Source organism: Accipiter gentilis, chromosome 8, assembly GCF_929443795.1.
Source record: "Accipiter gentilis chromosome 8, bAccGen1.1, whole genome shotgun sequence".
Classification (NCBI taxonomy): domain Eukaryota; kingdom Metazoa; phylum Chordata; class Aves; order Accipitriformes; family Accipitridae; genus Astur; species Astur gentilis.
In genome coordinates this window covers 36877753-36904580 of record NC_064887.1, presented here as the reverse complement: position 1 = coordinate 36904580, position 26828 = coordinate 36877753, and the positions used below count along the sequence as shown (strand labels likewise).

Sequence of the window (26828 nt, the reverse complement as noted above, 5' to 3'; positions counted from 1 at the left end):
TTCTGCTGAGATTTTTCAAATACAGAAATGCTGTCCACTGCTGTGTAGGATAATCACGCAAGTTACAATCTCTTTATTCATTCTTCCGAGCAGCACCAAGCTCTTAGCAGCACACTGTCCTGGTTTTTCCCCTTCTGCTCTCCAGGTGTGAACTGCCAGGTAGTGGTTGCTCCTTGTTCTCCTGATCCTTGTGAGAACTCGGGAATTTGCCAAGAATCTCCTGACTCTGAAGGTTACACCTGCCAATGTGCCCCTGGCTGGGAAGGTAATGTGGCTGGGGAATATACTGTACTTTCAATGCTGAGCAGTATTGGCATTGAGCCTTTTGACCGTTGCCTTATGAGGGGTCTTACTTCTGGACTCTCTGTGTTTCAGGGGAGAGATGTACAGTGGATATTGATGAGTGTCTCTCAAAGCCCTGCAAAAATCATGCTCTGTGCCATAATATTCAAGGCAGTTACCTGTGTGAATGTCGGCCAGGCTTCACTGGAGGAGACTGTGACAGTAACATTGATGACTGTCTTTCAAGTGAGTATGGGCAGATTGTTCTGTGTTTTCCATTTTTTCCTAGAAATAATTTTGCTGTACTATTGATGACTGCTATTTGACAGACACTGGAAGTTCTTTTATAATCCCTTACCAAAAAGAAAAAAACCCAGACCTCAGCTTTGTAAGACTTGCAAGTTTGAAGCAGTCAAAGCCATCACATTCAGCTGCTAGTAATGGACTACCGTGTTTTAACTGATAGCAGGAGTTGTTCCCAGATTCCTAACTTGAAAAGGTCCTTAGAGTTTACATAATTGAACAAGGAGCACTGTTGAATGAAGAATTATATTTGCCTGAAATTTTAATACAACAAGTTAAAGTAACACTGCAGGCCTTACCTGTATTTCAACATTAAGCTTGATTGAGGTGTGGTGGGAATCTGGGATATAGCAGTCTTTCCTGAAGTGTCTCTGTCTGACATGAATATTCTGGAAGGAGTGGGTCCTGTTGCTATTCCAGTTAATCCATATTTGAAAGCAAATTAGGTAGCAGGAAGGCACTCTGTTCTGGAATAGTTATCAGTTGCAGGAGGACAGCACATATACTGATGAGTACTGAAATTGTTTAAATTACAAGAAAGCAAATGTTACTTTCATGCCCTTGAAACTGCTATTTACAAGGGAAACTAAATACATAGTAACTTATTTTTCACCCTGGGCATGTTCTTTATCATCATCAGATAAAAATCAGAGTCTCCTGAGAAGCGTCATGTGTTTAAGAGTTCATCTATTACTATTTGGAAAGTGCTTTATCAAACCTTGGAGGAGTTCACAATGTTGTAATTTTTTAATTGGCTGGCTCTTTAAAAAAAAAAACAACAACAAAACAAAAACCCCAAACAAAACAACAAACTTCAATTTTTTTTTATTAGAATAGCTTAAAAACATACCTAAGTCTTAAAGGTTTTAGGTATGAATTTTGAGAGTTGTGTTTTACATTGAAAAAAATATAAAGTTGTGGCTGCTGTAGAGAAGGATCCAAACAAGTCTATTAGCAAAAGTTACTGTGGGAGACCCCACAGCAGCAATGCTGAAAGAACTTCTAAGACATCTGGCTTAGCCTGAGCTTTTGATTGCCTCTTTCTGAGCAAACAGGTACAGTACAAAAAAAGTCACATTGGTGCATTGACTCAGAGCTTTGCTTACTGAAGCCAACAAAATCATTGCTTGTCCTGTTAGTTTTTATGTGGGTGTCTGAAAAGAAAAAATGTTTTTAAAGCACTCATCTTTCTCTCTTGAACAGCTGGGAGATCTCTCTCTACTCCTAAGTCTTCTGAGAGCTGTGAGATTCATGCCATGTTGTCTGTTAGGCAGCACACCCATGAGGTTGAAGAATTTCCAATTACTGCTGCAGCTGATTTCATTTAGCATAACAAAAACCTTCCACGGTTTGAGCCAAATGTCTTTAATCTATGAAGCAAACAAACCCTCCAACAACAAGAACTTATTGAAAAGTTGATACTCAAGTCTCCTTTTTCTGTCAGTAAATGTGCAGCACAGAAAATTAATGCGCAGCTTTTGGCTTCAGTCATAAATGGCTGGCTGCCACAGACACAACATTTTACAGCTGCCAGGGGTCTCACTTTGAATGTGCTTTTTCTCTGCAGTAGTCAGATGACCTTTAAATGGATGCAGGTGTGTCTCTTAACACAAATTTTTATCATGTGAGCATACTTCTCAGTCGATAAATGAGCTTTAATTACCTTTCACATCTGTTTTCTTAATTTTCCAGTGAACAGAATGATCTTGTATTTATGTTGAACTGCAAATTTTTGGTGTTAAATTTTAAAGTTTGTATTTTAGTAGTACTTAAAGGTAGTCATAGACCAAAAAAGCCTGCTCCATGACCTTTTTTTCATCCCCCTTCCTGTCTACCCTTTTCCTCCCCTCTCCCAATTTCCCACCCTGCCTTCATATAGGTAGGCTTTTGGTCTAGGGAATGCAGAGTGGAAAAGGAATCTGGCTTCAGAGGCAGTATCCGACAGAGGAATGCGGGTCTTAAATCCACTAGTGGAAGGAGCAAAGCAGGAAGAAACTACTGAATGGCAGAGATCTTTCAGGCAGATTGGTACTTGTGGAAGCAGAAGGAATACATTAGTAGGGGGTGGCTTAGACCAAAAAATGGTGACACACAAGTAGCAAGACCATGGTAGGGATAAAGAAAATATCAAGAAATGCAGAGGTGAGGAGGTGGTGTATGAATTTGTCAGCTTTTCTGCCAGCCTTTCCCCAATCAGCCTTTAATACTGGGAAAAATGCTAAGTGCTCAGTAATGCTTAAGTGCTCATATATATACTAATATAAACATACACATTTGATTTGACTGGATTGCTTTCATGCTTAAAATTAAGCACGCGAGTTCTCTCCTGTGTTGAGCAGTATCTGGAAAAGAGAGAACGGGTCAAGTTCTTTTATGAATAAGACTTGGTAAGGAAGAAGAAACAGTTGCTGTGCTGTTTGTATTGTCTTTATCAGTAGGCGTTTGTCAAAAAAAGCAGAGTTTGAATTTTAAACCAAGAGACTGGGTCTGGTTTTGTTGGTTTTGGTTGAACAAATCCCAGCAGAGGAACCTTTAGACCTTGAAGCTTGGTCTTGATCCACACCTTCTTGTGAATTCATTATTGATAATGCTTTGTGATTATCTCTTCCATAAAGTGGCTCAGAAAAACTTGTCAGTAGTCTGTCACACTCTGGGCTATGTGATACTTTTTTTCCTAAAAGCTACTATGGTAGGCCTGGCCTTTGAGTGTTATCCATTTTAACACTTACTGTAATGCTTCTGTCTTAGATCCCTGCCAAAATGGAGCTTCATGTGTGGATGGGATAAACTCTTTCTCATGCATCTGCCTACCTGGATTTCATGGAGATAAATGTCAAACAGATACCAATGAATGTCTGAGTGAACCATGCAGGAATGGAGGCACGTGCACCCACTACGTCAACAGCTACACGTGCAAGTGTCAGCCTGGGTTCGAGGGAACGAACTGCGAGAACAACATCGATGAATGCACTGAGAGGTGAGCTATCTTCACTGTGCTGCTGCACTAAGGAGCCACACAATGTGTGCTCATGGCTTGAAGTCAGTCCTTCCCAGAAGCAGTTTTTAACGATGTGGATCTGTTTTCCTGCCTTTGTCCCTGAGACATACTTGTGATTCATGCAAGGAAAACTTGCTTACCTTGTGCAGGATATCAGCTGAAAGGCAGTTGCCTGTCGAAGTTGGCCTTCACTCTGCACAACTAGTTAGAAGCTTAGTTCCATTACAGAAGGAATGTGATAGTGTTTAACAAACGTTAAGACAGTAACACATGCTAGCTTATTAAAACATAAATAATTTCTATTTTTATAAGACCTTTATCATATAGGGGAGGGGAAATAATTGATTGGTTATGAACAGTTAATGTGTTGAGAAATACAAAAGCTGCAAAAATGGAAGCGATAGCCAACCCTCAGAAAGGCAGGAAAATTAAATTAGCCCCGAGTTGAATTATTGACTGCAAATAATATGAAGAAGCAACCAGGAGGAACACTAAATCCACAAATTCATTGCTGGAAAGGTTTGATCATCAGAGATCTTTTAATGCTCACAAATTGGATGTGGTTTAGCAGTGCTGAGATAAAACCTGAGGTAGTTCTAAGGGGGAGGTGTGGAACTGAGTTAAAATGCTCAACAGCTGGTGCTTACATAAATGGTTCACTTGGTAGTTTTAAATGCTCTTTGAGAGTTAACCCTGTGTATCCATCATTTGCCTGCATATTTATTTTAAGCTTTGTTAGGATTGATGTAAGTAACTTCAGATTCTCAAATGGAAGTAATTTCTAGTAAAGCTTGAAATAGTTAAAAAAAAAAAAAAAAAAAAAAAAATTAAACCCCAGTCTTTTCTGATCTAGTTACCAGAAACAAATAAGGTGCCTAAATGCGAAGTTCTTGGTATTCTCATGTGTGTTCTGCACACAAAGAAAAAATCTTTCTTATCTTTTATAAAATTGCATTTGTGGGGGAGGAAGAATTTTAACATCTTTTGCTTAAGAACAGGATTGTGTCACTGTTGAGGGTGTGTTTAATTGGCCCAACAGTTGTTTAATCAAGTGAATTATGTTGGCTGCTTTAGCAGAATGCCTGGTTCTTCCTTGAGGTTCATCCTGGTTTTGTTTTCGTTATCAGTTAGGACAGAAACCAGTCTTGCAGGTATGAAGGATGTAGCAGTTTTCAATGCTCTGCCAAGCTAAACCAGTCACATGTTCCCAACCAAAATTTACTGAGCTATACTTAAGAGCACCATGATGGTTGGCTAATTTGAATTCAGTTCAAATAATTCTTCTGTGTCTTGTGTGAGAAGCTGCCTATGAGAGAGTGGCATTTTCTTTTGGAGATGGGTACCTGATTTCAGTGCAACGTGCCAAGTCATTGGCAGTTTCTCTGTCTTCTCTTCCTTGTTTTGCCATGAATGTAAACAGCAGTTTCTGCTCCCTGTAAAACAGAATTCAGCCCACAAGGCACAGGAACATCTCTGATAAACAGGTTACTGTTGACATGTCTGCTGTAATCACAGTCAGAATTTAGATACTTAAAACTTGCACTGGAAGTTCAAGTGGCTTCTGTCATGGAAGTACTCTTTGACAGTGCACAAAACAGTTAACAAGCATGAATTCATTTTGTGTACTTTATCAAACTGATTATCTTGAGTCTGATCTAGGGTTGTTTTCAGAGGAGCAGGAGTTTACTGGCAGGCAATTTTGCATGAAGCATCACTTCTAACTTTCCCAGTCACTTCTCCATAGGACACCTAATCTGGCAGAATTTCTTACAATCGGAAGATTGGGGCAGGGGGGGGGAATAATTCCTTTGATCTGAATTCTGCTGGGGCATGTATGAGTAGTTTTATAAATCAAGGACTTAAGTTTCTCGTGAGAAGAGAGGGAAGGGATTTAGCAATACCAATACTTTCACATGATTTCAGTGAAGAACATGCTTGTGTTTTGCATGTTACATGAACTTTTTCCTTGAGAAAACATACCTGTGACTCCTTTGAAGCTTCAAAAAAAGGCAAATTGTTTTGTTTCTCATAATTTGTGATACAATTGTAATTTGTAATAAAATTTGTATAAAATTTATCAGATTGAGCAAGCCACACGCCTACCTGGTACAGTACTGTTTGTGGTCACATTGAAGCTGGGAAAATTTCATTAAATAAGTTACCTCCATCACTTATGATTCATTGAAACCCTGCTTTACTTTGTTTCCCTGCCAAGGTAAAAGACTGAGCTGGAGGGTGAGCTGGAGTTCCCTTGAATTGCTGTTATCCGATTTATGCTTCTTTAGCAGGAACTTACCAGTGGTCAGAAGATCCTGTAACCTGGTTTTCTGTCTCATTACAGTAATGTTTATGTGCTGTTTTGGCTGTGAGTTAATTGCATTTTGTCTCAGCTTGCCTTTGTTGACACTCTCTTGCAGCTCCTGTTTCAATGGAGGGACTTGTGTGGATGGGATCAATTCCTTTACTTGCCAGTGTCCAGTGGGGTTTACAGGACCCTTCTGCCTCACAGAAATTAATGAGTGTGATTCACATCCTTGCTTGAACAAAGGCTCTTGCGTGGACAGCCTAGGCACATATCGATGTATATGTCCTTTAGGTTATACTGGCAAGAACTGTCAGGTGAGTGACATTTTCTAGCCCGTTTTTCATGGGGCACTGTTGTTTGAACTGTCCAACAGCAGAAGTGACTGGGTTAGATGTGGGGTACCAAACATGGCAGAGCTCTTGTTCCTTCAGTTCTGGTAAGAGGTGGCTGGCTCATTAGCCGTGGGAAGAATAAGTCCAGTGCCTCTGTCTGACAGAGCAGGTGCCCCTGTTCACAACTCTGGAAATCTAAAGTGTCTATTTGCAAGGAGGAGAAAAATGCTCATTATTTATGAGGACAGGTGTCATTGGAACCTTCTAGATTAGTTTTCTTCTTAAATGAAAAACAGCTGTTAACTTTGAAAATGGCTGCATTTCATTTGAAGCATAAAATTGTCCTGATTGAAGGCAGAGTCCTGCATTAAAAGAATGCCAAACACACACAAAACAAAAAGCAGAATATCAGTTTGATCAGCAGGACCTTGATTTAACTGGTTTATTTGTTTACAGGGAGGTTTAGTTATTCTGGGTTGATTGTAGATTTTTTTCCATAAGAAGTCAGAAAATTTTTTCAGGCAGTAACCAACATGATTGTCCTGTTCACAACCTCAATAAAAAGCTGTAGTCTTACTTGCAGACTTAAGTTCAGGCAACTTACAGTTTTCCACAGTTGAGTGTAGGAGCTGCAAACCCATACTGTAAACGACTGACTAGTACCTATTAAAAACTTAAAACTTGGCATATCACAGTGGAAACAGAATGCTGATTTAACTTTTCAAATCAGTTTTTCCTTTTTATTCTATGCTTATCAAAACAGCAAGAATGATTTGAGACTGTTTATAGCTTTGGAACAGTAAATACTTATTTGGCTTCCTTCATAAGCAGTCTGAGTGCTGCCATTTTTAAAAAAAATAAATCTGTGAATTTCTTAAACTACTGGAAAACACTACAGTTTTGTAAGAATTTTGCAATTGTCTTTCATGCCAATGTGTCTTTGTAAAGCAGTGGGTGTTAGAAGAATATTTTAGTGGCAGCGGGGGAGGTGCTTTTCCAGAAGTATGTTGCTAGACATTAAATTGTCAGGTCTGCTTCTAGGTATTGCTAATGGAGGAAGTGAATGCAAAGTAATGAAGTGATATAAAAAAGCAACCCCTCTGCTACCCTTATTATGCATTCTGGGCACACCACTTAAACCTCATCGGGAGAATTAGCATTGAGAATGATCGTACAGTAGTGTGAAGTTCAGTAGTTCCTCTTCTGTTATGTTTGCTTTGTTTTTACTTGAGAAAAGGATTAATGTTCCTGTCCCTAAATTAAATGTTGTGGATTCTCAGAAAGTCTGCTTTATGTTCAGAGAAGCTTGATCATAATGTATTACTCATTTTTTACATGGAATCAGACCTTTCTAAATTTATAAGTGCTATTCAAAGCTGTATTGTAGAGATTTATAGATTACAGCTACACTGTAGTTCTTGTCTTAGTGGTAAACTGGCTTGACCTAATTAGCAAAGCTAAATAAGCAGCACAAAATCAGACAATGATTCATAAGTTATAGAATTTGCATGTAAAATAGTCAGCTACTCATTACAAATGCAGAAGCAAGAGGCTCAGTGTTTTTCTTCTTCACGCTCAACTACATGTGATAAAACTTAATTCCAAGACACTTTTTGGTTGCCTGTGAAAGCACAGATTTTTCTACTTTAATCTTTGTGAGGACACAGTTTGCATCTGAAAAGCAGAACTTTCTGCAATTGAAATTGCATTTTACAGCCAAAATTCAGTACTACTCGCTTTAAAAACCTCATCCTTCCCTCAAGTCAGTTTGAAATCAATCAAATGGCTCTATTACTTTGAAGACTAAGTGCTCAAAAAGGAAATGATGGTTAGTGGCTGGTTTATATTAGGTCACACAGTTATTTTTGGTCCTCACTCCACTTTCATATGATGATTTACTCAGTTTTAGTCTCTTTGTTTAGAAACTGTTTTTTTATATAAGGAATCAATTAAAGCAGTATACTTGGGCCCATCTTCAGTTCGTAAAACAGTTGTGGGGTTTCAGTTGAATCTCAGAAGACAGGAGAACTCGGTGAGACCATACCAGAGCAAATGGGGCCAAAAGCAGGTATAGTGAGCTAATGACAAAAAGGAAAAGCAAAGATCAAAATGTGAGACGCATCTGTCATCCTCAAAAAGCAGTGGAGATTGGGGGGAGTTTGGGAGAAGAAGGTACACCTGTTACTGTTGATAGCTGGAAGCCTCCTACTAATGTGGGACTAGAAGCCTAGTCTGAGATAAAACTGAATTTGCTCAGACCCAGCCAGCCAAAGATCCCTCTGCATAGCAAGGCATGAGGATCAGCTTACTCTTGAAATGGTGCTGCTATCTGGGGTTTACTTCTCTCTACATTTGCGCTTTCCTAGGCATAGGAGCTCTTGAGACTGTCAGTGAAACACCTGACTTAGACTTGGGAAGTACTGTCCTTTTCAGTGGCACATGGAACCAGTTTTGCAGAGCTTCCTTTCTTTGCTTGTTGAACTTGTACTCCAAATAGTGTTTCCTACTGTGCTTGCCATATACCATGTTGTGGTTTTTTTCTCTCCAGGCACTTGTGGATCTATGCAGCAAGGCTCCCTGTAAGAATAAAGGCACGTGTGTTCAGAGTGGAGCCCAGACTCGATGTGTCTGTCCATCTGGCTGGGCTGGTGCTTACTGTGATGTGCCCAATGTCTCGTGTCAAGTGGCAGCTTTACAAAGGGGTAAATAATCATCCTCTGTGCTTTAACTGAAAACATTTCCCCATGCATCATTAATCTGCGACTCCTTTCCCCATATGCCTGTGAACACAGCATATAGTGGAAATCCCAGAGAGCTTTGCCTCTAGGTGGTCAATCATGATCACTTCTAAGCTAAAAAACTCTCTGCAAGGTTGTATTTGGGAGTCAAGGCTTTCTTGATTCTCCTGACATAGGAAGCTAGCTTCTGCCATAAAAATATTAGAAAAGAAGAATTAAGTATTTTATGAAGTCTCAGAGTTTCAGTAATACTGTTTTACATGGACTTGCCTTTTTGGAAAATACACCAGCTGTTTATGCCTTTCTGCTAAATCCCAGGCAGGCCACGTTTAAGACATATCCTTGTACAAGAAAGGCATTTTGTAACTCATGATATTTGTAAGTTGTTTTTACAGAGAATACTGGCTACTAAGTGAACTATTTAGCTATATAAGTAATACCATGGCCCTCCAAAGTAGTAATTTCCTGCCTCAGATGATGTACACATAAAATATTTGGTTTTTAAATTAATTTCTTCCTGGAAGGTGGCTTGTAGCCCAGGCTGATGGACACTGTCATGCCATTTTCAGTCCAGGAAATCCAAACAAGCAGATTCAATGTCAAAGGAGAAGAGTGTCAAGCTCCCATACCTTTTGCAGACATTCTAAGTACAAACATTGAACCTTTGCACTGCAACAGTAGTACTTCTGATGTGTATTTACCAGCCAGTGGTATACAAATACTTCATGCCAGTGTTTATGCTGATGATCCAAAGGGGACAGAGCAGTGACTTCATTTGGAAGCTAGTTGTGGTTCTGGCCGACTGTAATTTAAAAAGTAACTCTTCAGTTTTTGAGTTCCAACTTTCCAATTCCTTGGGTCTAGCCATATTCATTCCTGACTGCACTACCAACACTGGTGGCAAGTGCGTTTTACGTGTTTACTTACTTTACTTTGTTTCAGGAGTCACAGTGGACCAGTTGTGCCAGCACTCTGGTCATTGCCTCAATGTTGGAAACACGCACCACTGTCAGTGCCAGGTGGGTTACACTGGCAGTTACTGCGAGGTGCAGCTGGATGAGTGTGACTCCAGCCCCTGCCAGAACGGTGCTACCTGCCGGGATCACTTGGGTGGATACCAGTGCGAGGTAATGCACAGTGGTTTAGTAGGAAGAGGTGTAAATATTTAAAGCATTGTAATGCAAAGGAATCAAAAGAAATCAGAAACACTTGCAAGTGGTAGAATAGCTTCAAAGAAGGGATAAAAGCAACCTGCACCTGGTAAGAATTTTTAATTTTGCTGTGGCAGCAGCAGTGCTCCTGAGAGGCTTTTAAGACTGAATTAGAGGTGTAAGGAGGTGTGGTTGATGGGCATTTGAACTCCTTGCCTCTTTGGAGATGGAGTTCTTATCTTGAAAGATTTTTTTGCCTGAGGTGTGGTTTATATTAAAATATACATAGGATGCCTTAAAGGAATATTGTATTCTCCCTATTGGATGGGCAAATTATGCCTTGGCTCTCAGGGTGGGAGATGCCGTCCACTGCTTTCTGTTTCCTACAGCTGATGCAGAGAGCAGTGTAGACCATGAGATTATGGTATATCAACCTTCCTATGCTTTTCAGAATGGCGGAACACCTTGGAAGCTTGTGCCCAGAAGGAAAGGAGTTTTATGTAAACCTTAAGTCAAAACTACTAAGCCAGTCTCGGTGGTAAAGGGTGTCAGGATTTGATCACTATATTTTGCAGGAATAAAGTCACTCAAATTCAAACATGCAGTGTGCTGTTGAGTAGTCACATGGTCAAATTGTGTGCTTAAGCTGGCTGGCTGTGCAGCCCTTGAAATCACTTGCAGTTGTATAGCTACAAAGGCAGTCATAATCTGTCCCATTGAGGGCTTGCTTTGTCTGTGTTAGCCTTTCTGAGATGTCTACTAATGTATCTGTTAGAAGAAGATTATTCACACTTATCTTTATACTGGCAGTGTGTGCCTGGATACCAGGGTGTCAACTGCGAATATGAAGTGGATGAGTGCCAGTTTCAGCCCTGCCAGAATGGAGGAACATGTATAGACCTCGTCAATCATTTCAAGTGCTCCTGTCCACCAGGAACCCGGGGTATGAAGCTCAGCAATTAAGTGAATGTTACAAGAGTGAATTTTCCTTTCTGACTACTGGTTTCATGATGCAGAGTCTAAAGGGAATGCATTATTTTCTTTGAAGAATGTTCCCAAAGCGTGCTGAATCCCTTGAGATACATATTTTCTCTTTACAAATAAATGCTCCTTTTTTTTTTTTTCTTCTCTTATTCCTTTTTTTTCTCTTAAAGGAATAGGTCATGACATTGTCCTTTGGGAATGTATGATCCATCTTTGGCAATGGGAATGGACTAGATTACCGTTAAGGTCTCTCCCAATCCTATCTGCTTTGATGTAGTAAATCCAAGGTTTCTTTTTGGCTAAGATGCTATGAAATATACAGAAAACTTGCTTAGTTCTTGCATAATTTCCAGTGTCCTTGTTTAAATTTTGGCCCTGCATTGTTCCTCTGTCCTGGAGTCTTTTGTGGAAAAGAAGTTCAGTGTCTCTAGGCTAGCTTAAACTATTTCAGCAAATTTGAACACTTTTATTGAAAGCTATTTTTTTAAAAAAATATTCACACTTACATAATGGTAGTTTTCAGTAAGTATGTTTTCACAGCCTGTTTAATGTCATGTTTCTTGAAACCTAACCTTCCTTTTTCCCTGTTATATCTGACCTGATGGCCCTGACTTCTACCATTCAAAATACTCAGGTTTGCACATTTTAACCCATCAGTGAATGCATTCTCACTTGACTTTTTTTTTTAAGTTTATTTCTCAAGACAGTTAAAGATTTTACATTTCTCTGAACTTACTTTTTCTTTCTAAAGGGTGTCATCTCAACGTAGGCAAAATCTCCAGATGTGTGTCAGAACTAAATTCTTGGTTCATAAAGTAAATTTAAGTAAAATTATAAAATAATCTAATATATTTGCCTCCTGCCCATGCATATTACCAGTTCATTCACTTTAGTGTGGCTGTCAGCACATCTCCCCAGTCTGGATAAGTGTTTATTTCATTGTAAATCATTGCAGTAGCAATTCTTCATGTATTGTTCTTAATTTGGTCCTTCAATTTAAAAAAAAAAAAAAAAAGTTGCTTCTCAGTCTCTACATCCAAGTGTGTATTTATGTACCAGTTTCTGCACTGCCAGAATTTCTGTGTTGTACTAAAGCACCCATCCTCCTTTGAGAGGTTCTGAATGTATTGCTTTTAATTTTTCAGTCTTTATTTGTTGAGATTAATTACTTTGTGGATGGGGTTTTTTGTAAATGAAAGGATTAGAAAAGATTCATATAATTACTTAAAATATCAAGACTTAGCTTTTGTCCCTGGCCCAGTTTGAAACGAATACTTTACTGATGCCAGTGTAAGCATCTTCCATGTTTAGGTGAATGGCTTTACTTGCTCTGGATGAATCAACTGTATTAAGGGACAAAACTCCTTGCTCAACTTGCCCTCTCTGTCGCCTTTTATTCGTTATACTGTGTGGTGAGGGCAGAACCAGCACCAGACATTGTCTCTTGAAAGGGAGCCCTGTAGGGAGAGGGAGAAACTGCCATCCCTAGCCAGTGTTGAGAATTTACTGTAGGTCCCCAGAAGTCAAACTGCAGGAATGGCATGCTGGCCAGGAATCTGTGTCTTATCACAGTTGCTTTTCTGTTGGTTTGTTGTAGCTTATTTTAATGATGTTGCTACAAATGCACTTTGCCAAGTTTCAGGGTTACCGCCAAGTTAAATGAATGGTGGGAAGCTTGCAGCCTTGCAAGGGCAGCACAGGGCTCTCTGGCTATGTTCAGTCACAGGGCTAAATTGAGTGCATCTTTTTTGGTTTTGTGTTGGGTTTGTGTTTTTAATTATGCCCTTAAATTAAGTCAAGCATGAAAGCTGCTAAATACCAATATGACCTACCATTGAGAACGGCCTGGATCTAAAACACATGCTCCCTAGGTCTGATCGGAGGCTGTCTGCACACAGTATGGATTGCATTAAGCTGGGATCTTTACCTGTTTATATCTGGGACTGTGTGAGACACGGTCTTAAAACTTGATGAGCAGTAGGAAATGAGGCCATGACACCGTACCCTCAAATTGTTGCTTTTTACTGTCTTGACAGGCCGTTTCTGTGAGGAGAATGTCGATGACTGTATTTCAGACTCAGGAGTACCCCGCTGCTTTAATGGAGGGCAGTGCATTGACCAGATCGGGGGCTACAGCTGTATTTGTCTCCCAGGCTTTGCAGGCGAGCGATGCGAGGGAGATATCAATGAATGCCTCTCTAATCCTTGTAACCCTCGTGGAAGTCTGGACTGTGTTCAGCTGATAAATGATTATACATGTGTCTGTCGTAGTGCTTTTACTGGTGAGTAGTCATAAACATACTTCCGACTTCAGAGTAATATCTTGAAAAATGGTCATTCTTTCCCTTTCTGGCAGTCATGTTATCTAGTCACTTCCCTTTACAATAGCTGATTGTTTCCCTACACTATGTCTTAGTTTTTAAACCAGTCCTTCTTTTAAATCTTCTAAGAAATTTGGCTTCCAGAGCTGTCTCAGACAAAGGAATCTCTTGAGACACTTGGCTGCCAGGATTTTTCTTCTGTGGTACTTCTCCTTCATAATTTCATATTTCTAATACTGGAAGTGTAAGTATTCACATGTCAGCTTCTCCATGGCTTTTCCTTTTGCAAAGCAGCATATGAATTTTCTCTATAAATCAGTGTCATGGTAGCCATAATTAGCTTTTGGCTTCCTTTTCTACTCCTTGCTCCCTTTCTTTCTTATATTGGTGATGTGGTCAGGATGGAATATTCTGTGTATAGACAGACTGTACACTCTTAGCTTAGTGATGTGATCCTTTCACAATCCAAGTTTGAATCACAACTTTGCAAGAATTTCACACTGCGCAAACTTATGTGTCTCTCTAGATCTCTTCTTTGTTAGTATTTCTGCTATTCTGCTTTCTGCCTCCCACTGGGCATAAGTCTGGGCTGATAGTCTCCAGATGTGTCTTAACTTTCAGCTTACCAGTTTCCATGTCAGTTTAACTTCTTACATATTCAGTTTTCCTCCATTAAAACCTTTCACTTTCCCTGCTTGCCAGTGACCTTCCCTGCGTGCTTTACCAGAAGTTTTTGCTCTTTTTTTCCCTTGAAAGCTAAAGATGCTGTGATTTTTCACTAAATTTGTGATTGTCAGATGCAAAGAAATCACACAGACATACATTTGAAGAATTCATGTAGTAGCTTTTGAATGCATTACCTAGACTGACAAAAGAAGTTCCTAAAAGAGCAACATATGAGGGAAGAAGTGGAGCTAGGCTAGCTAGTGGGACACTGGTGCAGGTCATCAGACAGGTTTATATTTAAGCCCATCTGTTAAGCTTGCTTTTATGCCTTGTGTTACTTCTGGCTCTCATGGAAGGGTTGCTGAAACTTGCAGTGTGGGGAGTGCAGAACTGCTGCACCCTAGGAGGAGCAGGGAGAGCTGCCGTGTCTGAGACATGAAATCTGTCTGGAAATGTTAGGCACAGAGGGGTGCATGCTTCTTCCTCTAGCTGTTCGTCTTCTGCACATTCCACATTGACCCTTCTGCCTGGGAGGGGATGGGGTGGCTTTGCTGTGGTTCATGACTGATAGGATGCCAGGACTCTGTGGGGTATCCTGCCCTGTCTGCGAGCAGTCAGTCTTGGCTGCACATGTGTGGAGACTTCTATTAACGTTTTCCTAGGGGGTCCAAGTCATGCTTAGGTCATCCTCCTCTTTTTAAAGTCTGGTGTCCAAGTTTGACTCTGGGAGCTCCTGCAAATGCTAGTCAGTGCAGTAAAACCTCTGCCTAGCTGATCAGTCTGAGGACAGACTGCTTGCTTGTCCTGTTCACTCATATTGCATCTGGTCCTGAGGGTTGTTCATTCATGGTTAGAGTGTGATTTGCCTTTGGACTCATTGAGCATCTCCCAAAAAGTAAAGAAGTCTTAGGAACCACCAAATTGATGTGGTACAGCACCTTCAGCCTCTGTGCCTGGATGACTTGGGGGTGACGGGAGCAAATTCTGTCTTTGGGCTGGGTCACACATATTCTTGATGAAGCAGACAAGGTGGGCTCTCTCCAAATACTCCCTTGTGGATTCTAGGGTTGTGCCTTCCCCTACAGCGACTTAGAGAGCATGTGTTATTGGAAGACATGTACCCTACCAGTTCTGAGGGGATGGTCTCACTGGAGTGTTTGGCTCATTGGCTATTCATTGGAGTATTTTGCTTTGTGATGTGCACACCCACACTTTTCTCTGCTCTCTTCTCCCTGTGTGTCTACATCTCAGGTCGTCACTGTGAGAGTGTAATAGATGTGTGTCCCCGGAAGCCTTGTCAGAATGGAGGTACCTGTGCGGTTGCCAGCAATATGCCAGATGGGTTCATCTGCCAGTGTCCTCCGGTAAGCACCGTATCCTGAAACTGAATTGCCTGCCTCAGCTGTAGAGTTCTCTAGCTACAGTTTCATCAGTTTCACTGGTCCACAGTAGGTGAAGGTTACCTTTTCTGTACTGCTTGCAAAGCTGTGTTGTTGGACATTCTTTACCCACATCCTCTAGTTTATCTACTTAGCTGGGAAACCCAGGGCTTCCAGGTGCTCTAGGAGAGTGATGCTGCCTGTCATTACCCAAAAAATTCTGCTCTTGAGGCAGGATAGCTGGCTTTTCTGTCTTAAACCTGGCATTAAATTTCAGCAATTTTTTTGCAATCCTGTGTTCTCTGTGCTTACTGCAAGATTTGCCTTGTTCGTGGCTCTTCTAAGTCCATTTCAAAATGTAATGGAGCCTTATAAGTTCCTATAAGTTCCTTTGCCCCTGAGGCTAGATCCAGAAAATCATGGCTCTTGCAGTGAGGCTAGAGGAATTATGGGGGACAAAGGGTTTGCACATGGCTGGTCTGCCTCCAGCCTTTGGAGCGTTGAAGAATAGGTTTGTGAGCCTGATTATTTTGCCTCTTTTTTTTTTTTTTTCTTCCCACCCCCATAGGGTTATTCTGGAGCAAAATGTGAGTTCAGCAGCCACAGTACTTGTGGACAAGTGAAATGCAAGAAGGGGGAGCAGTGCATCCAGACATCTTCTGGTCCACGGTGCTATTGCCCCAAGCTGTCTGTGGGAGAGGAATGCCAGACAAACACGGGTTGTGCCAGTGCCCCCTGCCAGAATGGTGGAAGCTGCCACCCTCATTCTCAGCCTCCTTACTATTATTGTCAGTGCCCTGTTCACACCCAAGGCAGCCAGTGTGAACAGCCCGTAACTTTCAGCCCAGAGCCCCAAGGATGTTTGGATTCCCAGTGTGTGGAAAAAGCAAAAGATGGCTATTGTGATGAAGACTGTAACACTCATGCCTGCCAGTGGGATGGAGGCGACTGCTCCCTGACAATGGAAGATCCTTGGGCCAACTGCTCCTCTTCACTGCGCTGCTGGATGCTTTTCAATGGACAGTGTGATGAGTTCTGCAACACACCCGAGTGCCTGTTTGACAACTTTGAATGTCAGCAAAATAGCAAAACATGCAAGTAAGGCTTGATTCTGAGAATGGTTTCTCTGTGTCACTAATACATCTCCTAGCGCTTTCAGTAGTTGTTATGCTTCATGCCTGCTGCTCCCATCTCTTCCGTTGTTTCTGCTGCCGGTCCTTGCTCTTGCTGAGAGTTTGACATCAAGGAGTTTCTGCTGCTTTGTATAATTCTCGTCTTATTTTTGGAAAGAAGTTCTGGAATTTGTATGCTATGAACTAAGTTGGTAGCCTGAGCAATGGTAATGTGTTAACCTGCTTGATGGATGTACACTGCTTTCTGTGGAAATGTCAATAGGAGGTATTTCACCTTGTACTAGATTTTAATAGTACTGCCTCCTATCCTGAATTTCACTCCATACCAGCAATACCTGTATTTTTATCCCAGTTGTATTTGCTACCTCTAAATGTGTTTTCCAGCTTGTTTGTCATGGCACTTCTTTCTCTTCAGTTATTTGTGATAAATGCTACAGCTTTGCTGTAATGATTCTCCCTTGGTGAGGCAGGAGGTGTTATAGCTTTGTCTTAGTAAACAGAATAAGCAGTTCAGTTCTCTTCCACTGGTACCAGAATTGAACCAGGTGTTCTTGGGGTGTTCTGTGCTTCCTACTTCCACCCTGCCAGATTGCAAGCTTATCCTGGGGTTATATTTCTTCTCCTTATATCCTGAATATGAGTGTTATTTTACCTCAGATGATTGTGAAGAATGTAAGGCCTTGGCCCCTAGACTGCAGGTATACTGTACAGAATGTGTATGTCCTATATGCTGCCTGTAACCCTTTCACTGTTCTAGGTATGACAAGTATTGTGCAGATCACTACGCAGATGGCCGCTGTGACCAGGGCTGTAATAGTGAGGAGTGTGGCTGGGACGGTCTGGACTGTGCTGGTGACAAAGCCGAGAAGCTGGCAGAAGGGACCCTAATCATTGTGGTGTTGATGCCCCCTGACGAGCTTCTGGATGATGTTCGCAGCTTCTTGCGCACTTTGGGAACTCTCCTGCACACCAATCTGAGAATCAAGCTGGACTCTCAGGGAAACCCCATGGTATTCCCATACTATGGGGAGAAATCGGCAGCACGGAGTCGGCGATCACCTGTGGTCATTCGCAAGCACAGAGAACTAGAGCAAGAGGTCATTGGGTGAGTGGATGCCTTTGTGTTCCTCTGGCCTTGTAATGCTGGTAGCTCTTGCTTGTAGGTGTCTGGGGCATTCTGGACCTTCTAGGGCTGTAGTCTTTTTTTATGGGGAAATGTAAAGCTATTGCAACTGCCAAATGCAGTGTTGGGGTGGAAGGATTAACTGAAAAGGCTGCATTTTAACCTAGTGCTTTGGCAAAAGTTTCTGTTGCTGACTTCTGTGCCCTCTTATTCTGTCTCTGCAGCACAAGGGTGTTCCTGGAGATTGACAACCGTCAGTGTGCAGAGGATTCGGAGCAGTGCTTTCAGAACACGGAAGCTGCTGCAGCTCTCTTAGCTGCTCAGGCCATCAAGGGCATGTTGCCCTATCCTTTCGTGTCTGTCCAAAGTAAGTAATTGTAAAGGGAAAATTGCTTGTGGAGAAAGGCAGTCAGCAAACTTGGACTTTTAAAATTCATGCTCAGATTATTGATCATCATCTTAATATGTCTCACTGGTCGGTATGGTTTCTGGGAGCTAACTTTTTCATCCCCAGTTATGGAAGTATGTATATGCAATATGCTTATTCTGCTCTGAGGGGACATCTGGTTAGTAAGGCAGGGCATTTAAGTTTGGAGCCTAGTCATTTTAATACCTGTAGAAACAGTAGTCTGTCATGTGCTGCAGCAGTGCACCACACACTGCAGTGATCTTGTCTGCACTAAAAACCATTCATGTGCTCTAAGCCATGGATTCAATGAAAAAAGTGCCATTTGAAAATGTGGTGGGTATTCCTCAGCCTACTCGATGTTTTCTCCTCTGGCCATACGTAATCCCTCTCCCTTCTGCTCCCCTCTCCCTCAGTCTGAGGCTCGGCTGCAACCTTGTACTAGATTGGCAATACCACTATTCCTAGTTGGCTCATGCTCATATCTTTATGTACATCAGCTCTCTCTACACTGATTCAGGGTGGCTGTCTTCAGCCAGCAGGACTCTTGAGGAATGAGCAGGATCTTCAGTTCAGCAGTCATATACTCTAAAAAATATTTTGAGAAACAAGATCAAGGGAAGCCAGAAAGACAGGATGTATTTTTACAACAGTTGCAGCAGAGCCTAAACTTCCTCAAGACTTTGCTCTAAATGCATCACAGTATAGAGACAATACAGTCTCTGTGGGGAAGACTGAGTGAGAAAAGAAAGTATGTAGATTTAAGATTGTTGTCTCTACTTTGTTAATCTCATTGTATTTTAACTGGAATTTTTAGGTGAACCCTTGTTACCACCGAAGACCCAGTTGCTTTACCTACTTGCCGTGGCAGCTTTGATCATCCTCTTAATCCTTCTCTTGGGTGTGATGATGGCAAAGCGTAAGCGCAAACATGGGTCACTGTGGCTCCCAGAGGGCTTTATTCTGCGCAGAGATCCTAGTAATCATAAGCGCAGAGAGCCAGTTGGGGAAGATGCTGTTGGACTCAAGTAAGTTTGCATTTAGGCCACTGACTGTGTTTATTAGCCTCTTAGAGGATTTTGAGAATGCGGTGTATAAATCTTTCACTAAAGGCACATAAGTCTATAGAGAAAGCTGCCTGTTAAGCTAGAACTTTCTTAGGCTATTTCTCTAAATTTTAATACATCTGTTTGGGACAGAAGAACTTTAATTAACTGTAATCTATAAAATGCTAGTAAGGAATCTGATCTCCTGGTTATGTTTGGTTTTCTGACACTGTTTGGTTCAGCAGTTGGGTACTGTTTGCATAATTTCCTCCTGGAACAGGTAAGACATTTTTAGAATGATAGGTGGCAGCGAACTTTTAATACATCTATCTCAATGCGTTAAAGACACGACTCAGAAATAATGGAAAGTTTCAAAAGAAGAATCCCATTTATGCAGTTTTGGCTTTCCATCGAATTAACCATGTTTGCAGTTCTAAATGCATTTAATGCATTGGCTGCCTGAGATTTCTAATTTCTTGGTCCCTCTGTTTGCAAGCTACCAAACTTGCAAGCATTCCATCCTTGGTCTCTGCAGGCTAGTGTAAGTAGCAGTAGTACCACCTGGTCAGCCTGAAAAGTGATGTGTTCTCCTTGTTTGTTAGAAATCTGTCAGTCCAGATACCAGAGGGTAACCTGGCAGATTCTGGACCAACTGAACACTGGGCAGGTGATGGTGGACCTCAGCCAAAGAGAGCAAAGGTAAGGACCTCCAAGAGTTGAATATTGCCTGAAACTGCTAGTGAGGAAAACAACTGCATTAACTTCCAGAGTATGCCCCTTGCTCAAAGCCTCCCTTTGCTTAGGGATTTGTAATATATAACTAATGATACCTGAGGAGCAAATCCTCAGGTTAACACTGCCACCACAGGCCAGAAGAGAAACCAGGTAACTTCTGTCCTGGTGTCCCCTCCCTATCCAGGCCCTGCTGTATCAAAAGGGAAGAGAAGGTTAATGGTAGTGTAATGTCTTGCAGTTCGGGCCTCATAACATATGGTGGGAGTGTGAAAGCTGAGAATGCCAAGCAGTGGTAAACGGAGACTGTCATTAACTTAAAACAAATGAAAAAAAAAAAAACCACCAAAAAAGCCCAATAAAAAAACCACCAAACCCTAACAAAACTGAGAAAACCCCAAGAACTTCCAGTGTCTTTGGCCACTTGATAAGCATTTTGAAGCAACTGCTTGTTTCCTGTGTTCAGGCTGAGGATCAAGCCTTGCTCCCAGAAGGTGATGAGCAGATAGATCAGCGCCAGTGGACACAGCAGCACTTGGAGGCAGCAGACGTCTGTGGGAGCACGTCGCTAGCCCTTACACCACCTCAAGCAGATCAAGAAGTGGATGTTCTGGATGTCAATGTCAGAGGGCCAGGTCAGTACTCTAAGTGTCCATGTGTTCTGCCAGCCAGCCACCGACCTCCCCTGTCTTCAATGACTGGGACTGCTAGCGTTTAAAAATTATATGGAGCATACAGGAACACCAGCAGAAATTTTATGGTACTCAAGAAAAGCTCACGTGTGCTCCAGAAAAGAAAGCTGGAGAGATTGGATCATGGTCTGTAGCACATGGAATATCGTGTAACCAGGAGAAGAGTTCACTTAGCAAGCACCTGTAGGAACTACAGCTATAGGATCTCCTTTATAACAATGCATGACTAAAAGATATTGTCAGAATGCCATTGTGGCAGAAATTCGGAATGCATAGTTGTGCTGGAAATAACACCCAGCTTCTCCGGCTGGATCACTGCAGAGATTTTTGCCAGACTTCACTAAGGACCAACTTAGCAGGGTTTATACCTTAGGTGTCTGTTATCTGGGGCGGAAGCAAGGATGGCCTGTTCCTGAATAAGGTGACTTCTGGCAGACAGTATACCCTGATTAGCAGTTTGTGAGACACCTGTGCTGGAACAGAGCAGCAAGCAAACTTGTTAATTATTTTTTTTTTATTCACTGGTTTATATCCTCAGCTTAGGGTGATCAACTCATTGAATTTGTAACACAGCTGTGAACTTTGAAGGAGACTTCCTTAACGCTCACATGTGCACACAGGCTCGCTCTCTTTCAGTCTCAAATGACTAGATGCAGTAAGAATGCTGCTTTTTATAAGTGTAGCACTAAGGCTGTGTAACCTGGTAAGGGACTGGGTGGGTTACCTGGTAATAACTGATTCCTGTGTTCCGAGAGGAGAGAGTTGACCAAGAACTTTATCCTGGTCAGAAGAGCTGCAAGCATGGCTCTTGTTCATATGCAGAGAGGTGATTCTGATGATACTGCTGCAATTGCTTTTTATTGGATTTTGTGGGAATATTTCCATGCAATTTAATGATGACTGGACCCATTCTCTCTGTTCTCTTCTATTGTCTTTTCTGCTCATTGACCCGTTAGCTCTCCTAAATGCAAAGCACAGGGAAGTAGGGATTTCTGTGTAATGGGTGTGAGAACATAAACCATCAGTTTCTGCCAAATTTAAGCTTTTCTTTATTTCCCCTATTGAAGGTTCTAGTTGTGTGGCAGGGTAAAAGCTTTCCAAGTGCAGGCAATAACGTTCTTAAGACTTCAGACTGCTTATTTTCACGTTCACTCAAAGCTTTGTCCAACAGTAGCAATGGAATAATACTGACCTGTGAGTTGCTTTCCTGCCATTCAGATGCAACTGGGAAGCTTGCAGCAAGCCGCTGTAAGCTATTCCCCTCTGTGGCATCAGAAGCAAGCAGCTGAGTTATTGTCAGGAGAAGAAATAATTTTAAAAGTCTGAGAAGTGTTGGAGTAATGGGTTAGTAAGGAGGGGTAATATTCCTTGCAGTTAATGTAGCTATTCATCTGCCCTAGCCACCTTCCTCTTCCTTTGCAGGCAGAGGGAATAGACACTTCTGAGAGGCAGTTCATCTCTGTCTCAAGCAGAAGTCTCCTGAAGACTAGATGGCTCACACTCCAGTAATGCTTCGTTGCCCCTAATTACAAAGGGCGCTGAGGCTGACTGACTTGGGTGCAGGTGTCTGGGCTGGAGCCATCTGAATCTGGGTGAGTTAGATCCCAGCCACAGGTGCAGGTGGCAGGTAGAACAGTAGAGATGTTTTCTAGAGAGAGGAGAGGCAAGTTGAAACGCTTCAGTGTACCAAGGGGTTGTTCCGTCTCTTAATCCAGCACCTTCTGCGGTCTCTTGAGTTTAGGGGTATCCAAGAGGTCCAGCCTCCTACAGAAGTATTGCCTAGAGACTTTGCCAGTGGGTTCTTTACATCCTAGCTTTCAGTATATTGTGCCTGAATGAGTCCTTCAGTTGTACCTGTCTAGTGAACTTCTGGCTTTACCATCTCGCTCTGAGTTTTACATTTACTCAGGGGCTGTCTTCTTGAAAGACAGCAAACAGAAGAGGTTTTATAAAATGCTGCCGGCACCTTTGTCTCCCTATGCTGTTCTTTCTCTGTGTGCCCCAGAGTGGTGAGGACATTCTTTTCACTGGAGTTACTGTGAGTGTGTAACCAGGGTAATGCAATCATAGGCATAACTGGTAACACCACCTATAATTAAAACCGATGAACTGTCCCTATTATATGCCCCTCTTTTTCAGTTACTAAAACTTCAGTGGTTCAGACTGGAATTTTCCATGCTGTGTGTCTGCCTCCAGCTGGATCCTTTTGGGTTCTTTTCCAGCTATTTCAGAGAACAAGCTAGAAGGAGGCAAAAAGGCATTGTGTCCACGGCTTTTTTTTTTTCTAGTATTCCATCAAGCACTTAATTGTGATGGTCTAGCTGGATGTGCTTTTTGCTAGCCTCATAAAACTACCCGTGTGTGGCCAATTTACAAAGCTCTGAAAAGAGCTGCACATACCTGAGAGACATTTTGGAGGGTGACAGCTAATTTGTCCAAGTATTTAATGCATACTATAGCCGTGTCCCTGAAGAGCAGCTAGACATGATCTGTCCAGGACAGCTGCAGTGATTGAGCAAGCAAGACTTTTTCTGCGAGTGGTTTTCCCAGGGCTGTGGTGCTGGAGAAAAGGAAAACTCCTTTCTGTGTTCCGTCTCTCTGCTCTTTGTGTCAGGGCAGTACAGAGGAGACCACAGCCTGACTTGAATACTGAGAAGTATTCATTTGGGACAAGGAAGCAGAGCCAGCAGTGGGAGGGAGAAGCATAAAAGGAGGTATAGCCATGGACAACAGGCAAGAGGGTCTGTAGACGGGACTGGATCTTGGAACTGAACCCAGGCCCATACGTCAACACTTTGCTGCCGTCCAACAAATCCTGAGAAAGTAGCTCAGTGTAAACCTGTGTGTCCTGTGATTGTGAGCCACTAGGAGGAGCGTGCATGCTGCTGCTGCCGCCAGCCTGCCTGGGGAGCAGACCTGGAGGCCACAGCCCCAATCTCTGCCAGTGCTCGACACTGTACGACAGATTTCTAGCAAGTTTTGGAAATGCCCTAAAATAGAGTCAGGAAAGCTAGGTGATCAGAAGTTGGGAAATGGGAGCAGAGCATTAGAGCTCTGTATATTATTTTCAGTAGGAGATCATCACCTTGATTATCTGCACAGAATCCTAATTCTGCCATATGGCTTTCTGCAGGGCTTACACACTTCATTCAGTGCAGATAGTGCACTGTAGATCGAGAGTTGTGCAGGCAGGGAAGCTGTTGTCTGTAGGTTCTGGGAAGGTTGACTGCTTGTCTGTGGAATAAATCAGGCAGTTGCTGAAAGGTAGTCTTGAATTTCTGCTAGCAAGCCACACTGGAGAAGCAAAATTTGTGTTCACCTTTGCAGAGCTGCAGTGGGGTGCTTAGCACAGAGTGGCTCACTCCTGCTGCCATCTTAGTCCCTCTTACTTTCTAGGTGCCTATGATGTGTGTGAAGTAAAGTGGTAAAATTAGTAAGCAAGCATTAGCATCTACAGTTGAAGTCCTTGGTTTTAGGTAGTGAATGTCTTGTAATGTTCAGAGTCTGCTGAAACTGAAGCACTTGGCATTTGATGGGTAGCTGAAAATACGTGGAGATGTTCTAAATCTTGATTACACTGCATCAAGGGGGGTATTAATAAGGGTGAAAAATCAGCAGCATGAGCTAGTCTTCCTGGACTGCCCTCTCTGATCAGCAGAGAGGGAAGTTCGTCCAAGGGAGCTAAGTTAAATTAGAGGTTTGGAGAAGCCTTTCCCCTTCCCGTGACAATGCAAGGATCCTGGCTGGATGAAAGTGAATTTAGCCTTTGCGGATGCCCCATCACTGGAGACTTGTGGAGAGACACGAGCCCAGTATCTTCCAGAGCACTCAGACTGTGTGAGACTTCCAGTAATTTGTATCTGTGGGCAGTCCATGCTGCAATGGAGGGGTGCGTGGGGAACAAGGCATTGTGCATGTGTAGGATGCTACTGGTGCACCAGTGAATAATACTGGATTAGATCTTGTTCCATGGTCCCTTCCTATGTGGTGTACTTCTGTGAAAGTACAGAGTGTGCTTGATCAGTTTGTTTAGGGCTCTGGTCATGGACTTTACTAAAAGCAAGTTGAGGTTGGTTCAGGCACTCATCCTGGGGCATTTTTCAGCTTTCAGTGCTTGACTGTCACAACTTCAGGGTCCTTCTCATGAAGACCTTGGTGTGTAATAGATATGAAGGCTTTTGCCTGCATTTCACTTCAGGTTAATATCTGCAAAATGCTACCAACAGTCAGTGGCTAGTTGTCAAATAGTTTTTCTCTGTCAGTTGTTTCTTTTCCCCAGTTATGTGATTCGAACATCCACAAGAATAGTTATACTTAGTTATCTGAAGTCTTTGATTTTTATAGACCTTGCTTCTCTCTAGGAATTTAGCTAGCCTTTACATTTTGAGGAATTTTTCCACTTTAGCAGTAAACTTTTTTTTGTTTTGTAATGATCTTACTTAATTGAGAAGTATCTTAAGTTCTGTTGGGGTTGCCGCAGGTATTAAAGTCCTGCTTGGAAGGAAAACAACTCACTAACTCTGTTGGGTTTAAGATAAGAGAACAGGGTATCTGTTAAAGTGACTGGCGGTATTTAACCCAGGTCTAGGTTAAAGTGTCTGGAGGGATTGTCTGTAGCTATAGGTGCTCAAGGGGAGAGAATTGTGAGAGGGTTTCCTTTCCTTTGCTGTAACCATCAGGTTACTATGATATCATCTCTTCTGTTGCAGATGGATGTACTCCACTTATGTTGGCATCTCTGCGTGTGGGCAGCTCTGATATCAGCGAGGATGATGAGGATGCAGAAGATTCCTCAGCGAATATAATAACAGATTTGATCTATCAAGGTGCCAACCTGCAGGCCCAAACAGACCGCACTGGGGAGATGGCACTGCATTTAGCAGCCCGTTACTCAAGAGCAGATGCTGCGAAACGTTTGTTGGATGCCGGTGCAGATGCCAATGCACGGGACAACATGGGACGGACTCCCCTGCATGCAGCTGTAGCTGCTGATGCCCAGGGTGTCTTCCAGGTACAGCAATTGGAGAACCCCTTTTAGAGTAGCTGTGCTCTGTAATTATATGAGCCTGCCCAAGCTGCGCTCTGTCCACTCACAGCCTTGCTCTCATACCTTCCACAGTGGGATGGCCAGGTGAAACTGTATTTTACATCCAGTTTCCTCAGGTATTAATAGCTTGAAGAACTCAGCATGCGTGAATCATCTGGCGTGTATTTATTTTGCCTCTGTCACCTATTATCTGGGTCCTTGCATTTCAGTGCTCAGGCTGCTTTTTCATTATAAAGTTTCTCTTCAGTTTCTGCCAAATCCTCAGTTTTGGTCTGTAGCAGTATTGAAGAAAATTTGGCTTCCCTTGTTGTCCAGATCCTGATCCGAAACAGAGTGACAGACTTGGATGCTCGGATGAATGATGGAACGACCCCATTGATTCTGGCTGCACGTCTGGCTGTGGAAGGAATGGTGGCCGAGCTAATTAATTGCCAGGCAGATGTGAACGCCGTAGATGACCACGGTAATGTGAACACAACATACTGGCCCAGGCAAATATTTGTCATGGTGCAAGCAAGGAGGGGTGGGCTTCTGCTCTCCCGGAGCATGGGCTGCTCATAAATTCTGTAGCTAAATCAGACAATAGGCTCCCCCGCAGAAGACCTCCCATCAGTAGTAAACTGCAGGCTGCTGCACGGTGGCTTGGCTAGACAGTCCTGGAAGAGAAGCAGAAGAAATATGGGGTTGGATATGCTGGGATTTTCTGGACTGCAGACATGACTCTGTGGATAGGTTATTTAAAAAATAAAAGTAAAAACATCCCAGAGCAAGTGCCAAAAGTCCCACTGCATCTTGGTAACATAGGGGTATGCCACAGCATGGTGATTTCCAAAGTGTTAACATGACTTCAGGACATGTTCACATGCTGTGAGCTGCACTGCAGTTGCTTTCTTCCCTCAGTGTACTCTGTCCATCTTGGTGCTTTAGAAAATAGCTCCTGGGTTTGTTACTGAAGTTGTTGGGTTTCCCTGCAGGTAAATCCGCTCTTCACTGGGCTGCTGCTGTCAACAACGTGGAAGCAACACTAGTGCTGCTGAAAAATGGAGCCAACAGAGACATGCAGGATAACAAGGTACAGTTTGGGTGTGCTCAGCATGGCTGTGCTTCCTAACTCAAAGCATCTCTTTGCTGTTGATAGTGAATGAAGTTCAGATTTTCTAAACTGGGTGCTCAGTGAGGGTCTTCCAAAC

General features: G+C 42.4%; 1 protein-coding gene across 1 annotated transcript in view; it reads left to right on the top strand.

Annotated features, from left to right (window-relative positions):
• Positions 1 to 26828, top strand: part of NOTCH2 (notch receptor 2) — an 88539-nt gene that overhangs the window by 57196 nt on the left and 4515 nt on the right. Inside the window, exons 15-32 of the mRNA XM_049807832.1 lie at positions 146 to 265; positions 376 to 528; positions 3334 to 3562; positions 6001 to 6202; positions 8769 to 8922; positions 9901 to 10085; positions 10920 to 11052; positions 13130 to 13375; positions 15332 to 15444; positions 16028 to 16557; positions 17350 to 17697; positions 17940 to 18082; positions 18939 to 19149; positions 19770 to 19866; positions 20366 to 20534; positions 25301 to 25602; positions 25954 to 26101; positions 26613 to 26710. Coding sequence (XP_049663789.1) covers positions 146 to 265; positions 376 to 528; positions 3334 to 3562; positions 6001 to 6202; positions 8769 to 8922; positions 9901 to 10085; positions 10920 to 11052; positions 13130 to 13375; positions 15332 to 15444; positions 16028 to 16557; positions 17350 to 17697; positions 17940 to 18082; positions 18939 to 19149; positions 19770 to 19866; positions 20366 to 20534; positions 25301 to 25602; positions 25954 to 26101; positions 26613 to 26710 — 3581 coding nt within the window. The remainder of the gene's footprint in view (positions 1 to 145; positions 266 to 375; positions 529 to 3333; positions 3563 to 6000; positions 6203 to 8768; positions 8923 to 9900; positions 10086 to 10919; positions 11053 to 13129; positions 13376 to 15331; positions 15445 to 16027; positions 16558 to 17349; positions 17698 to 17939; positions 18083 to 18938; positions 19150 to 19769; positions 19867 to 20365; positions 20535 to 25300; positions 25603 to 25953; positions 26102 to 26612; positions 26711 to 26828) is intronic.